This window comes from Cynocephalus volans, chromosome 2, assembly GCF_027409185.1.
Source record: "Cynocephalus volans isolate mCynVol1 chromosome 2, mCynVol1.pri, whole genome shotgun sequence".
Taxonomy (NCBI): Eukaryota; Metazoa; Chordata; class Mammalia; order Dermoptera; family Cynocephalidae; genus Cynocephalus; species Cynocephalus volans.
The window spans coordinates 136,180,211-136,195,131 of record NC_084461.1 but is presented as its reverse complement, the minus strand read 5'-3'; the positions used below and the strand labels follow the sequence as shown (position 1 = coordinate 136,195,131).

Below are 14,921 nucleotides of genomic sequence, written 5' to 3'. Positions count from 1 at the left end.
CTCCTTCACACCTGGTTGCAGGCTAAAAATGTCAGAGAATTGTAATGAGATTACCAGTAGTTTTTCTACTGACAGGCTGGGTGAACTCAAGCAAGTCACGCCTCTCTGTAAAATGACAGGCTATGACCAGGTGATCTCTCAGGCAGCTTCTGGATCAAATATATTGAAAATTGATGATTTTAAGCCTTGGATCCAGGATCAGTGATTAAGACTTTGGTCCCTTTCCTGCCACTCATACAGAACACAAAGCCTGTGATCAAGAAACTACAGCGCATCACATAGTGGGTTACTCGGGGTCTGAGATTTGCTCCATGAAGTTGCAGTGAGAGCCTGGGTGAGACTGCACGGAATCCCTATGCTGTAGCCTGAGCCAATACAGGGGATTGCTCTCTATGCTCCTTCTGCTTCTTCTAGCTGTGTGACCTTAGCAATTCCTTTTACCTCTCCGAGCTTCATCTATGAGATGGAGACAACAATCCCTAACTCATCTCTAATGAGAGGATTAAATGAGATAATTCATATAGGGTGTGCTTAGCCCAGAATCTGGTTCATAGTAAGTGCTAAGTGAGTGTTAGCAATTGTTTATTATTTTTATTTGATCGATATATGGTATCTCCATGTGCTATTTGTTCAGCTCCCAGGATGAAAATGCCCAAAGTCCAGGGAACTACGTATTTTTCCTGCTTCTGGGCATTTGTTCAAATTGTCCCCTTTGCGTAGGATGTACTTAGCCTACTCAGGTCTGACCTGGTTTTATGGTATCTAGAAATGTTTCCAGGTCTGTGCTGTGTGGTTTTGACCCCTACCCCTTCTTCGAGATGCCTCCCAAATGTCTGCACTTCCCTGAAGCCCTAATGCTAAATGGAGCCTCTGTTCATCGTTCCTTGTTTTCCTTTGTATTTTACATGCCTTATCTCTTTTAATCTCATTAAGACTCTTTGAGATTGACATTATTCTCCTTATTTTATAGATGAATGGAAATGGTGTCAAATAGGCTAAGTGCACAGTACAAAGAAGGGACGGAGCCAGGTTCCGGATGTGTATGTGGCTGAGCCTGAAGGTTGTGCTCCTAAGCTCTCTGCTCCTCTGCCTATGCTCGCTGCCTCCAGCCAGAAGACATCTCACCACCTCCCTCCTACTTCACATCTTCTCTCCCTCTCCTGGCAATATTTAATAGGTCACCTCTTCCAGTTATTTTTTCGCCCATATACTACCTTCTTATTCATCAAGTCAACGAACACTTACTGAACTCAAGCTATGAGATAGGAGGAAACACAAAGAGCATCGGGTCTGGACCTCATCTGTAAGCTGTTCCTAATTGGTCATTAACCAGACTGTAAGCTCCTCATGGGACCAGGGAAAGAATTATTTTTGATGTCCTTTGCAGCCCTCAGAAAACTAGCAGTTTGGTTTATGCAAGGGTTCTCAATCAATACAGGATCTTTAAAGCTTCTACAAACATAGAAATGCAGATTTCTCAGGGGTCTATAGAAAGCTGAGAAATGTTCTGAGTTTCTCTGACTTGTACTCAGTTAAGCAGTTACCCTGGCTGCCTGTCATCTCATGCTCTTTAGTGAGAAGGAAATTTTAATGACAGTAGTGGTTCCCTTTTGTGAAAGTGCCTTGAGACAAGGGATGTCCCTACCCTGAAGAACTCCTTAGTAGATCCTGCTTCCAGCGTCCCGTAAGCGATTTCCGTCTGCTTTGCTAGGTCCTCTGCACTCTCAATGGGAGACACCATCCTCTCCACAGTCAGGAAGGCGGCCAGGTTGGCTGTGTATGAGGAGATGATGATCAAGGTGAAGAACCACCAGACTCCACCAACGATGCGGCCAGAAAGGGACCTGCAGGCCAAAGGGAAGAGGCATGAGAAGCATGGCCACACTGCAGAAGACTATGGGGAGGCACCGAGAGCCAGCCTGAACTGCCCCCTGTCCCCCATCAGTGGAGCTGTCAAGCCTTATTGCCCATTCTCCTCTGTCAGCAAGATGTGAGAATTCAAACGTCAGAGAGATTCCAAATTTTGTTCCTTATCACTGATAGGGACCTGCAGGGATTCAGACCTTCAGGGGTGATAAAGCCCACAGGTACATATTCACATTCACTTTTACACATATGTATATATCAAGACACATACCAATGAAGGCACAGATAAATCAACATTTGCCCACAAAAATCACAAACATGTATAAACATCCTTTCAAATGCAGTTATGTAAACACCAAATATTTGTGCATGCATATATGAACACAAATTCATTTACACACATACAATGCACGCATTTGATTGGTCCAGAAATGTTGGTCAGACCACCTCATTATTGCCCTTATGGCTGGCAAAGGCCACCAAAACGATGGACTAGAAGGAAGGGAAGGAAGAATATACTGGAAATAGAGTGAGAATAACCGTACTCCAGCTACTGTATGAGGGTACTTCAAAAAGTTCATGAACTGACTTGGAATTGTCATACTTCGCTATTTATATTGAATGTTTTCATCTTCTGGTTCAAAAAAAAAATAAAATAAAGCAATTGCTGATTTTAAAACAAAGTTCATGTAAAGATTCATAGAATGTCACCATCGGGTGCAGGCACAATTCTTTACCTTGCCCCCCGCACCCCCATAAGAAAGAGAAAAAAGATATGGCTGAAATAAAAAGATCAGAAAGGCAAACGTGACAGTCATACATGAAGTGAGAAATTTATCCTTGAACTTCTCAGAGTCCTATTTTCCTCTTATATGCCTAAAATAATAAAGAGAAACATGCCCAGCTGAGTTCCACTGTGATCTCTCTGATTTGGCTCAGATATTTCCAAGGCTAGGGATCCCCAAAGACACTGCAAGATGATTTGGATGTTGATGAAGTGATTTTACGTGGTGGACAGACATGGCATGAAATCATATGGAATCATACAGTGATAAAGGTACTTACATTCCATTTCTCTTTCCATCCTACTCAATTTATCATGGAAGTGCCGTCCTGGAGCTCCTATAATTTTCAGCCCTTTCTAACGTGTTCTGACAGCCTCAAGCTCAGAGCCTTGAGGCTGTGCTAACATATGACCGTGCTAAGCTAAAACCTAATATTTAACAACCAGAGAAATCACCGATCCAACCCATGAGTTTTACAGAAAAAGAAGCTCAAGAGCCTCCAATCACACTGACTCAGGAGCAGTATCCAGGCCTGCTGGCTGGCTCTGCAGTTTCACACTGTTTTCAACACCCTGGCTGAACCTTTCTGTGTTACTTCCATGTTCCTCTGCACTTCACTTTGTCTCAGTTTCTTGGAGATTCCTTTTCATTCTAGGCAGACAGTGTTCACTCCAAGAAATTCAACAAATATTTGTTGTTCCTTGCTATGTGGGAAAGACTGATCCTAGATACTTCACAGTAAGAGGGAAATAAGACAGAGAAAACTTGTTCAAAAGAATGAGAGCAGGCGAGTGGAGACAAGCTATGTCACATGGAGAACAGCTGCAGGAAGAGGAGATATTTAACTGGAAGAAAAGAAGAAGAAAAGAAGAGAGATGTGTGTGCTGAAGGGTTGGCGTTAGGCTTGTACTATATGATCTGACTTTGGAGCATTTGGCAGAAGATCCAAGAAAACGAAGACTAAATATGAGGAGGATATTTTTGATGGGTAGGCTGGTACGATGTTGAGATGGCTATCCTGGGAGTGGAAGAGAGTTCCTCATTTCTGAAGGTGTTCAAGTGATGGGCTATTTATAGAGATGTTGTACATGGTGGTTGCTCTTGGTCCCCAGTGTACCAAGTGCTGGGGACACAACTCTAAGGAAGACAGAGGAGGCGTCAAGCGGATTGTAGGGCCAGGGACCAGCTGCTACATCTCACACTCCTCCCATCTCTGAGATTATGTGATTGGAAATCATAAGTAGGTAGACCAGTTGCACTGCTTCCATTGAGCAGTCAAGCAAGATAGATTGACTACCACAGAGGCAAAATCACTCCCCCAACGGTATACAGTTGAACTCAAAATCACTCAAGTCTTTGGATAACTATTCCAGTGCTTTCTTCACCGTAGGAGGTAGCAAACATGTGTCATGGCCATTTGAAGCTGCAGCTCCTTTCCCAACTCTGGATGACCACACGGCATTCGAACTGGACTTCTTTCCTCCATTTGGCCTCCTATCCCCCAACTCTCCTGCCTAATCAGTTCTCATCATGTCGCTTCCCTGCTTAAAACCCATCAAAGCCTTTCTTTTAATACTTGGAATAAAATTCAATCTCTCTGGTGACCCTTGAGGCCCTGTGTGGTGTGGCCCCTTGTGCCCTCTCTAACACCATCCAACAATGTACTTTCCGTGCTCTGGTCATGGTGGTCTTTGTTTGGTCCCTCATATTCAAAAGACTTCCTCCCTTCTCACATGCTGCTCTTTCCCCCGATCAACGCATCAATCCCTATGCATCCTATGTTATCCTACTCATCACATTTTCAGCTTTCAGACGTAAGACTCAGCCCCATGCAGCTCTTGTGGCAGCAGAAATTTGACATCTGTTTGTTTGGTTGTTTGACTGTCTTTGTTCCCTTAGATTGTAAGTTCCATGAGAGTAAAGGAAACTTTTAGTTCCTTTGTGCAGCATTGGATCTCTGGTGCCCAGCATGGAGCACACACCCCCAAAACAAATGAATGCATGAATGCACCTCTCTCATAACCAGTAGCTCCATTCACATTCCATTAGAGACTGGGAAGAGTTGTTAGGGCCAGAGAATGCAAAACTGCTTATGAGTGTTCAGGACGGCTGTCTCTTTTTCCAGCATTACTGAATGAAGAGACCCAGCTAAGTCATTCTAAGTTCAGGTTCATCTAGTGAAGCTCAAAGTCTTCCTAATAAAATTCCAGGCCAAAGTCTCCTTCTTCCCTGTTCTTCTTTAGTTAATATTTATCTGCTGTGTGGTGCAAGCAGCTTACTCTGCGCAGTATTCTGCATATTCCCACCTACTTAAGGAAGATACCAAAGAAATAGTCTGCTGCTTAACAGCTACCAAGTGTCATCTGTGGAATAACTGGAGGGCTGGGGGAAGAGGCTTTTCAAAATGTGACATGATTCCGATGCTTCATTTGCATCTGATCTGAAAGATGGGAATGTGAGTGTGAGGCCACCCTCCCCACCTTCAGCTCAGGCCTGGTACAGGCGAGGCTGGGCCTCTATCTCAGAACACATTTCCCCAGCTCCATCCTAGAGGCAGAGAGTGAGCTGGTGTTCTTAGAGTCCAGGGCCGGGCTGATCAGCCCCAAGACCCGAGCAAGTTGCCCGCCCAGCTGGGCCTCAATCTTCCTGCTCTGTGTAGTGGGTGAGACTTACTCTCATTCATGGTGAGAAACCCAAACTTTCAGAACTAGGAAGACTCTTAGTTCACTCTTCCCTTTAACTGATATAAGCAATTGGAATTAAAATGGTACAAGGAGAAAGCACTTTGAAAAGTGCCATTGAGGGCCGGTCCATGGCTCACTTGGGAGAGTGCGGTGCTGATAACACCAAGGCCACGGGTTCAGATCCTATATAGGGATGGCCGGTTAGCTCACTTGGGAGAGCATGGTGCTGACAACACCAAGCCATGGGTTAAGATCCCCTTACTGGTCATCTTTAAAAAAAAAAAAATTGATCAAACATGTACAAATCAGACTTTACATACAAATTTAGACTTTCAGCTTCTGTTTTTGAAACTAGAGGTGATGGTATCTGAATACCAGAATTCTTATACCTAACATACTTCATTTCTTATTTTATTTTATTTTATTATTTTTTTATATTTTATTTTATTTTGTCGATATACAGTGTGGATGATTATTGTGGCCCATTACTGAAATCTCCCTCCCTCCTCCCTCTCCCCCCTCCCTCCCAATAATGTTCTTTCTGTATGCTTGTCATATCAACTTCAAGGAACAGCAATTGTTATGTCTTCTTCTCCCACCCCCGGTTTTGTTTTGTGTGTGTGTGTGTGTGTGTGTGTGTGTGTGTGTGAATTTATTTATTTATTTTTAGCTCCCGCCAATAAGTGAGAACATGTGATATTTCTCTTTCTGTGCCTGACTTGTTTCACTTAATATAATTCTTTCTAGGTCCATCCATGTCGTTGCAAATGGCAGTATTTCATTCTTTTTTATAGCTGAGTTGAACAACAACAAAAAACTACTAGAAATAGGGAAACAATTCTGTATGCAAAGTGTACATAGAAAGTAAGATGTGTTTTCAGTGAGAAATTGTAAAAGATGTGAGAATATATTTTTATTAAAAAGGAGCGATTTTGTCTAATTCAAGATATGGATTTGGGAAGGAAGTGGAAACAAAATAAAAAGGAATCAATAAGTAGAAAAGAGAGAGAGAGATGAGAAAGTTATTGGTATGGTATTTTTGGTAAAGAGAATTAAAAGGAAAAAAGAATAATTTTATATGAAAAAGAATAATGCGTAATAAATTTTTGTCTTAAAGTAAAAAAAAAAAAAAAAGAAAAGAAAAGTGCCATTGAAACACAAGGCATTATTTTTATGATGATAATTATTCTCCCAGGGAGCCACAGGGAAAAGTAGAACTTTTCTTAGTAGGGAAGGAGCAGCTGTGATCTAAAGCCCTTGCAGGTCTGCCTAGTTACCTGAATTTTATTAGTTTTGTAACTTGGCATAGCTCTTCCTAAAACTCCCTAGGTGACTGAGGAATCACTTACGTTGCTCCAGAATTGGTCAATCCCCCAGAATTGGCTTGTTGGACCCATTATCTTACTTCAACCTCATAAACAGCACTGTGAAATGGATGGGAGAGGTATGAATATCCCCAGTTTACAGATGGGAGAACTGTGGTTCAGAGACCTCTAGTGATTTGCCCAGAGTCACACAGTGAGGTGATGGCAGAGCTGGGACTATGTACCGGGATTTCATATTCCTGGTCCAGCATTCTAGCCACTGCAGAACAGTACCTCACTCACCAAATTCTGATCCATCTGTGGATGGGCATGAACTTTCTTTCTTTTTTTTTTTTTTTTTGTCTTTTTCGTGACCGGCACTCAGCCAGGGAGTGCACCAGCCATTCCTATATAGGATCCGAACCTGCGTCGTGAGCGTCGCGGCGCTCCCAGCGCCGCATTCTCCCGAGTGCGCCACGGGCTCAGCCCGGCATGAACTTTCTTGACTCATGACTCCGCCATGATGTTGGCTGAGATCCAACTTCTTTAAAGCTCAGTGGAACCTTTGGTCAGTAGTCTGACCACCAATATCTCCACAGAATTGGAAAACTGCTTGCATTAGTTTTCTATTGCTGCATAAGAAATTGCCACAAATGTCATGGCTTATGACAACACTCACATATTATCTCACAGTTCTGTAGATCAGAAGTCTGGGTTAGGGTGGATAGATTATCTGCTTGGCATGTCACTAAGCTAAAACCAAGGTGTTGGCTGGGGATGTGGTTCTTATCTGGGACTCGGGGTTCTCTTTCAAGCTCACTGATTGTGTAATTAATGTCCTCCTGGTTCCAGGACCGAGGTCACCATTTCCTTGCTGGCTGTCAGCTAGGGCAGCTCCCGTCTTCTAAGAGCTGCCTGCATTCCTCATCACCTGGCCCCTTCCTTCGTCAAGTCTGTGATGATGTGTCAGATCCCTCTCATTTTTTGAATCTCTCTGACTTCCACTAGCTGGAGAGAGCTCGCTGTCTTTTTTTTTTTAAATTAGTATTTTTTTTACATTCTATGATGTTGTTGTGGAGCAGTTGGGAGGGAGAGGACAAGGGGAGGGGAAAGGGGAAGGAAATGGGGTAGAAGAAGGAGGAAGGAGGAGGGGCAGGATTGAGGCCTTTGGCACCCCCCATTCCCACAGGGGAGACCAGGGGGCTTCCAGTGGTGGCTCAGTCATTGCCAGGCTGGGTGCAGATGTCAGGGGGATATGGCACAAGCCCTCGCCTCCTACCACCCCAGCTTGGGAACCCAGGGCCCTTCTCGCTGTAGGTCGGTGGTGTTCTCTGAGCTGGTTCCACATGTCGGGGGTGTGTGGCTGAGGCCCGAGGCCCCCACTCTCAGGACTGATTGTGGGTATTGGGGGCATAGTTAAGGCCCATGGCCCTCCTCCATTTCTGGCTTGGTAGCCCAGGGGACTTCTGGTCCTTCTAAGTGTTATAGGTGTCCTTTGGTGAAATGAGACCTTTACTAGTCAATATAAAACTTTGTCTCCGGTTGAGGATACTTTGTTTTTCTTTCAATTCTGTGTTGGATTATTCACTGTTCCCAACACTTAAACTCTGCATTGGAACTAATTTGTTGTCCTTTGTTTACTTCTAAAGTGGGGGAACTTCCTGTGGGGACCAGTACTTGAGCTCTGTGGTTGAGCTAAATTGCTGCTTTGCTGCTGATTCCCTGGGGAAGGCTTTTTGTGCAGCTCAGGTTTTAATGGTTGACTTTACAGGTACTTCTGGGTCTAGTGAAATCTGGTGCACCTGGGATGTATAGAAACTCTGGTCTGGGCCTGAGTCTTTTCATCAAACTGCACCCCATGCAATTCTATATTCCTGACCAGTCTCCTCTGAGTGGTCCTATGCTGATTGAGAGGCAGATCAGCTGTCCTTGCTGTGTCCCAGTGTTCCTCTGGTGAGCCCGTCTCCCCCACCTCCTGTGCTCCAACACTTCCCATGGGACAGGCCAAGCTCCAGTCCCTTGTGATGACTCATTGGCCTCTGAGTGGCCCCTTTTCTGAGTTGTTGTGGCTCCTCACTCCTGTGTGGGTCCACGGGAACGTTATAAGTGGTCTTGCTGGCCTGGGGGATGCCAAAGCCCTCTTCTCCCCTGCTGCCTCCAAGCAACTTCATCCAAAGGGCACAGCTGCAGCTTTTGCCAGCTCCTGCTCCATGCACTCAGCAGCTCCAGTCTGGAAGTGGTTGGGATTCAAAACAGTGGGAGTGTTTTTTTCTTTCTCTCATCGTGGCTTCTCCCACCTTCATGCACTGAAAGGTCTCTCCTCCTCTTCCCCTCAGCTCTAACAGCCTCAGCTTGGCTGTCATTATTTTTTAATAGTTGTAAATTAGTTGATTTGTGGGAGAGAGTGACGCTGGATACCGTCTATTCTGCCATCTTGATGGAAGTCCATCATTGCTTTTTTATAGTTGTAAATTGTTTGATTTGTGGGAGAGAGTGATGCTGGGGACCGTCTATTCCACCATCTTGACTGGAAGTTGAGAACTCCCTGCTTTTAAAAGGCTCATATGATTGGTTCAGGCCCATTTAGATAATCTCTGTATCTTAAAGTCAACTGACTTGGGACTTTACATCTGTAAAATCTCTTCACAGAATTACATAGGTCAGTGTTTGATTGAAAATCCAGGAGATAGGAATCTTTAGAACACTCAGTCCACACTATCTATTCATTCATTTTGCAAGCATTTCTTGTATGGCAGGTACTGTTAGTCATTGGGGAGATAAATGGGAATACACCACAGTCTCTCCCTTCCATGAGCTCAAAGTCTGATGGAGAAGATGAGAAGGTGATACAGCCTGGTGATTAAAAACACAGGCTTTGGGGTCAGACAGACATAGACTTGGGGTTCTCTGTAAAGTGCTTAGCACAGTATCTGGCACACAGTAAGCACTCGGTTAAGTCATCACCATTATCTTATGTAAATATCATAGACAATAATTATTGTACTTTCTTAGTTATGTGACAAGTATGAAAGGGGCATCAAGAGAACACAGAAAGGCTTGCTAATTACTCTGCGGGCAGTGGTCAGGAAAGTTACCAGAGGAGGAGCTATTGTGCTAGGTTTGGAAGTATGAGTAGGAGATCATCAAATAGAAAAGGTGCAAGGCTGAGAGAAGACACAGTAGACAGTGGTAAAAGGGAAAAGGTGAGTGGGATTTCAGCTCCTCTGTCAACTTCTTCGACCTCTGTGAGCACAGCACTGAGCCATCCCTTCTGTATTTCCATTATACCATGCTCATACTTCTATTACAGTACTAACCACTATGCTGCATTTGTTTGCTGAAGATGTTACTATGATTATTATTTATGGTATTTATGGGTTAACAGTGATGATGCTGGGTTGAACTAAAGCAGAGCAGACAGAAATTGGAAGGGGCAGGCTGACTGAAAGATGAAGACACCTAAGTGGTAGGACTTGATGATCCCTAGGAGCAGGGGCTGTAGGAGAGAAAAGATGCTCAAATGACAGTTCATGCCTGCTGGGTGAATGAATTCTGACATAGTCTGGGACTCAGATGCTGGCAGCAAGCTGTCTCTTCTTGCAAATGATCTTTTTTCCTTTCGTTAACAAAACACTAAATGTATCATTCATTGTAAGTGCATAACTCGAGCTAATGGAAAATAGTAAGGATCTGATTGGATCATCCTCTGGGTTCTGACAGGCATTTCTGATCCTGATCATTAATTAGCATTCACTGCAGGCCTTTAAATGTGTATTTCTAATCTCACAGCCTGGATCTGTTGCTCTAGACCAGGGGTCACCAAACTTTTTCTGTAAAAGTCCAGGTAGCAAATATCTCAGGTTTTGTAGGCCTTGTGGTCTCTGTCGCACCACTCACTTCTGTCTGCTGTTGCATTGTGAAAGCAGCCATAGAAAACATGTAAACACATGCACATGGCTGTGTTCTAACAATACTTTAGTTACAAAAACAAGCAGCAGGCTGGCTTTGGCCTGCTGACCCCTGCTCTCAATCCCTACTGTGCATATCGGAGACCTTTGATCTAAGTTAATATCCAACAGTAGTCAAGAAAATTTTTTACCATCTATCCAGTTATTAGCTCTTCTACACAAACACCCAGATGACATCTTGCAGTGATTCAACTGACAATTACTTTTGTGAGATCAGTAGGGAGAAACTAGAGTGCACTGGTCAAGAGAACAGGCTCCGGGGTCAGATGAAAGCAGGCCGGATGGAGTCCTGCCTTGTTTCTTATTGATTCTATGACTTTGGGAAAGTCACCCAATCTCTTCGTGCTTACTTCTTCACAAAGGGAGTAATGCTAGTACTCATTTTAAAAGTGTTCTTAAGAATTAAGAAAGAAAATGCAAACAAAACAGGCAGCCTGGGGCTGGCACAGAGTAAGCACTTGGGTGTGGAGGTAGGCAAACAGTGTGAGGGGTGATGAGCTGGGTGGATGACCAGGGGAGCAGACACTAGGGCCAGGGGCCTCCAGCAAAGCAGACACTTGGGGCCTGCATAGATGGTGGAAAGTTATTAAACAGCAATTAACTTTTGATCCCAGCAACCACCTCTCTAGGACATCTCTGACAAGGAGTTGGATGTGGACATTCTTCTCTAGTTCAAAAGCATGTCCTGTCATCCCCAAGAGGAAGGGGACAGAAGGGACACCTCCTGTGTGCCTTCATTCAGCAGAGCTCAAGAGGTCACTGAACACAACCTATTTCCCTTTGTCATCTGCTTCAAATGGCTATTTTTAAAAAGTAATGGAAACAGGCATGGAGGCATAGGCTCAGATGGCTTGCCTCTAAATTACTGGGGAAAAAAGTCTATCTTGACTAATTACCGAGCTGAGCTATGTTCAAAGAGAGGCTCACTTGGTATCGGGCATCAAGGTTCCTAGACCAGGGTAATTAGCTCTGGCTGAATGCAACAATTCCTCTGATGAGGCCACTTTGTCCAAGATGCTGCATCTGGGTGGCAAATCATCCCGTTTGTCACCAGCTGCAAATCACTCAGCACTTCCCTGGCAGAGCTGGAGTGATTCATTTTAATTGCCCCAGCTGCTGGTCACTGTGTTCCAGCACTCCAGCTGGGAGGGCCCTGGACTCTGGTGGTGAGTCCCAAGGGTGGGAAGCTGGGGGTTGGACAACAAGCTCTCAGGAAAGACAAGTACTCTGTTAGCTAGTGTGCTGTTCTAGCACTTGCAGAGAGAGTTATGTTTCAAAGAGGAATGGTCTTTTGTTACCATATTTTTCCACTTTTGTAGGCTATGGGAGTGTAGTGTGGGCACAGTTTGCAAAAGAAAGGATATAGGTTCATTCACTGATTCACTTATTCTTTCTTTCATTCTTTGGTTCACTCTCTAAGCCTGAAGAAGGGGAATAATGAATTCCATCTCATGACTTGTGAGAATTCAATCTGTCATATCTTGCACTAAGCACAGACACGGCAGGGCTCAAGGTGTCACCAGTAATGATGATGATGACAACGACTTCTTCTGGAAACACTCCACTTAGCTTCTAGGCCCCACACTCTTCTGTATTACCTCCTGCCTCACAGGTTGGTTCTTCTTGGTTTCCTTTGCTGGAATCTTCTTCCTGCTTAATCTCAAGCTGTTGTTGCACACAGAGCTCAGGCCTCAGTCCTCTTCCCATCCCTGTCTACAGTCTTGCCCTAGATGGTCTTCAGTTTCACAGCCTTTATACACAGATGCGGACAGCTCCCAATTAAAATCTCCAGCCCCTCTCCTGTTATCTATATGTGTGTATATAATTGCCTACTTGATACCTCAAACCTGAAATATCCAAAACGTAATTCTCAATGAACCAGCACCATAAAGGCCCAAATAAATACAGCTAAACTTATTCTTCTCCATCTTCCTCATCTCAGCAAATGACATCACTGTCCACATGCTGTTCAAACCAAACACCAGGGAGTCATTTCTGCCCTGGCTCTTTCCCTCATCTCTGCATCCAGTCCATGAAATTCAATCACCCCCCTCATCTTCTCATCTTCTTCCAGACACCAGGTTCTAGTATAACATTCCCTTGTTTCTTCTCTTGTCTTTGTACAATCCATGTCCACACAATAGACAGAGAGATCTTTTGGAACTGTAAATAGGATTATGTTGTTCACCACCCCACTTAAAACCTGTCACACTTAGAAAATAAAATCCAAATGTTCTACCAAGGCCCACAGGAGACTACCTGTCCCACCCACCCATCACCTCATCTTGTACCTTCTTTCCCTCCATCGCTATGCTCCAGCCTCACCGGCCTTCTTGCATTTCCCAGAACACATCAAAACCTTTCCTGTCTTAGGACCTTTGCAATTGTTTTTCCCTCTGCCTGAAACTTACTTCTCTGAAATTGTCCCAAACCTGCCTCCATCTACCCTTCAAGTTTCCACTCAAACGTCACCTCTCCCACACAAGCTCTCTATGTATTGTTGCTTCCACCACCCAGCTCTTTCTGATCTGACACTGTTTCCTTTTTTCATAGCCCTTATCAAAGTCTAAGTGATCTTCATATAATATTTTATTGAAGGATTGGTTGATTGATTCATTTGTTATGGATTACTATTATTATTATTACTTACTATGTACGTTCAGTAAGGGCAGGGGTCTTATCAATGTCACTCACTGCTATACTCCCAGTACTTAGCACAGTGCCTGGCACATAATAGGGGCTCAATTAACATTTACTAACTAGGTGAAGGGTGACACAAATGTTTACTGAGGACTGACTACACACCAAGCATGACAGGAAATACCCAAGAGGTTTCTTCTCAACGAAATCAATTTACTAGAAGAGATGGGACCCACACAGAAACAACTATGATGGCTGTGCTGGGGTGAACAGCACAGATAGTTACTGATTAAGTGCTAAGGAAGTACAGAGGTGGGAATGGCCATGTCTCACTGGGAAAAATCTGGAAAAGCTTCACAGAAGAGGTGTCATTTAACTGGGGTATGCAGGGCAGGCCAGCTTTGAGCACTTTGAAATGGAAAGAAACACATTTCCCGGAGCAGGAACAGCCTGTACAATGGTGTTGGAGGTGGGACAAGAATGTGAACAAGCAAGAATTTCACTTTGCCCAAAACACTGACCACACCAGCAGCCACCATTCTCCAAGTACCGACTCTGAGCTGGATACCACACAAGATACTTGACATCCATATTTCTAATCCCTATCACTCTCTTCAGGCCAGGTAGGCACATCCCCTTTTGATAAATGAGGAAACTGAGATTCAGAGTGATGAAATGACTTAAAGTCACAAAACAAATGACAGAGTTTACATGTGAACTCAAATCCATCTGATACCAATGATGTGATTTCAATTGTGCCGAAACTGGGTCCAGCTTTTGCCTCATCTCCCGAGATTTACCTTCTCAGGTCCCAAGCACCACTTACCCACAGTTCCTAGAAACAAAACAATATTTGGCACCATACTGGTGTTAAAAATGAGACTTCCTCCACATATATTTTTGGGTTGAGTTCTTAGAAGAAGCCACTCTCTTTTTATAGCTGCCTGCTGGACGGCCCGTAATACCAAAACATATGGTTTCTTTGCATCCAAAGCCCTCCCCAGAGCTCTGACTGTCTGCTGATCCACCAACTGGTTTTCAGAGGTGAGATGGGCTCCAAGGGTCTGGGTCCCTGCATCCGTGGGCCAGGTGTGGGCCTGGGTGTCATCTGTGACCCAGCATGTCTGGCACTTGAAGTCTTTAGGGTTGCGAACATATTTAAATGTGGGATGTTATGGGATTTTTAAAAATAGACCTCGACTCATGAGCAAATGGTAGATAAAATAACAAAGTGTGTGTCTGCTTTAATGCATGTTTGGTTAGCTCCAGCACAAGGCGCATATTAAAAGGAGCTATTTTACTTAAAATAACCAAGTGAAACTCCTCCATTTGCCAGGTACTCTTACATCCTACCAAGTTCCCTGCATGCTCAGCCCCTCCCTCCCACATATCCCAGCTGAGCCGGCAGAACAGCTCTGAGGCAGGGAATAGTCTGTCTGCCTCTCCTCATCCAGAAAACCCTGGATCACTTCTCCAAGAGGAAACTGGCTCTTTGGAAGGCAGTGAAGAGAACTGCTAAGTTTGAGTTCAGAAGCTATACAGACCCCTTGCTTTTGCCCCTGCCTTTTATTTACCGTGTGATTTGGGGCAAGTTATTTAATATCTCTGAGCCTCAGTTTCATCTGTCTATGAAATGGGGGATAAGCACCTGAACAATGTAAAAGGGTTGTTGTG

At 44.2% G+C, this 14,921-nt stretch overlaps 1 protein-coding gene across 4 annotated transcripts in view; it reads right to left on the bottom strand.

Annotated features, from left to right (window-relative positions):
• The window catches only part of GRIA1 (glutamate ionotropic receptor AMPA type subunit 1), a 312,482-nt gene that overhangs the window by 44,296 nt on the left and 253,265 nt on the right, over positions 1-14,921 (bottom strand). For all 4 annotated transcript variants that reach the window (XM_063085503.1, XM_063085502.1, XM_063085504.1 and 1 more), the window contains one exon: positions 1,646-1,844. In XM_063085503.1, the coding sequence (XP_062941573.1) occupies positions 1,646-1,844 (199 nt within the window). The remainder of the gene's footprint in view (positions 1-1,645; positions 1,845-14,921) is intronic.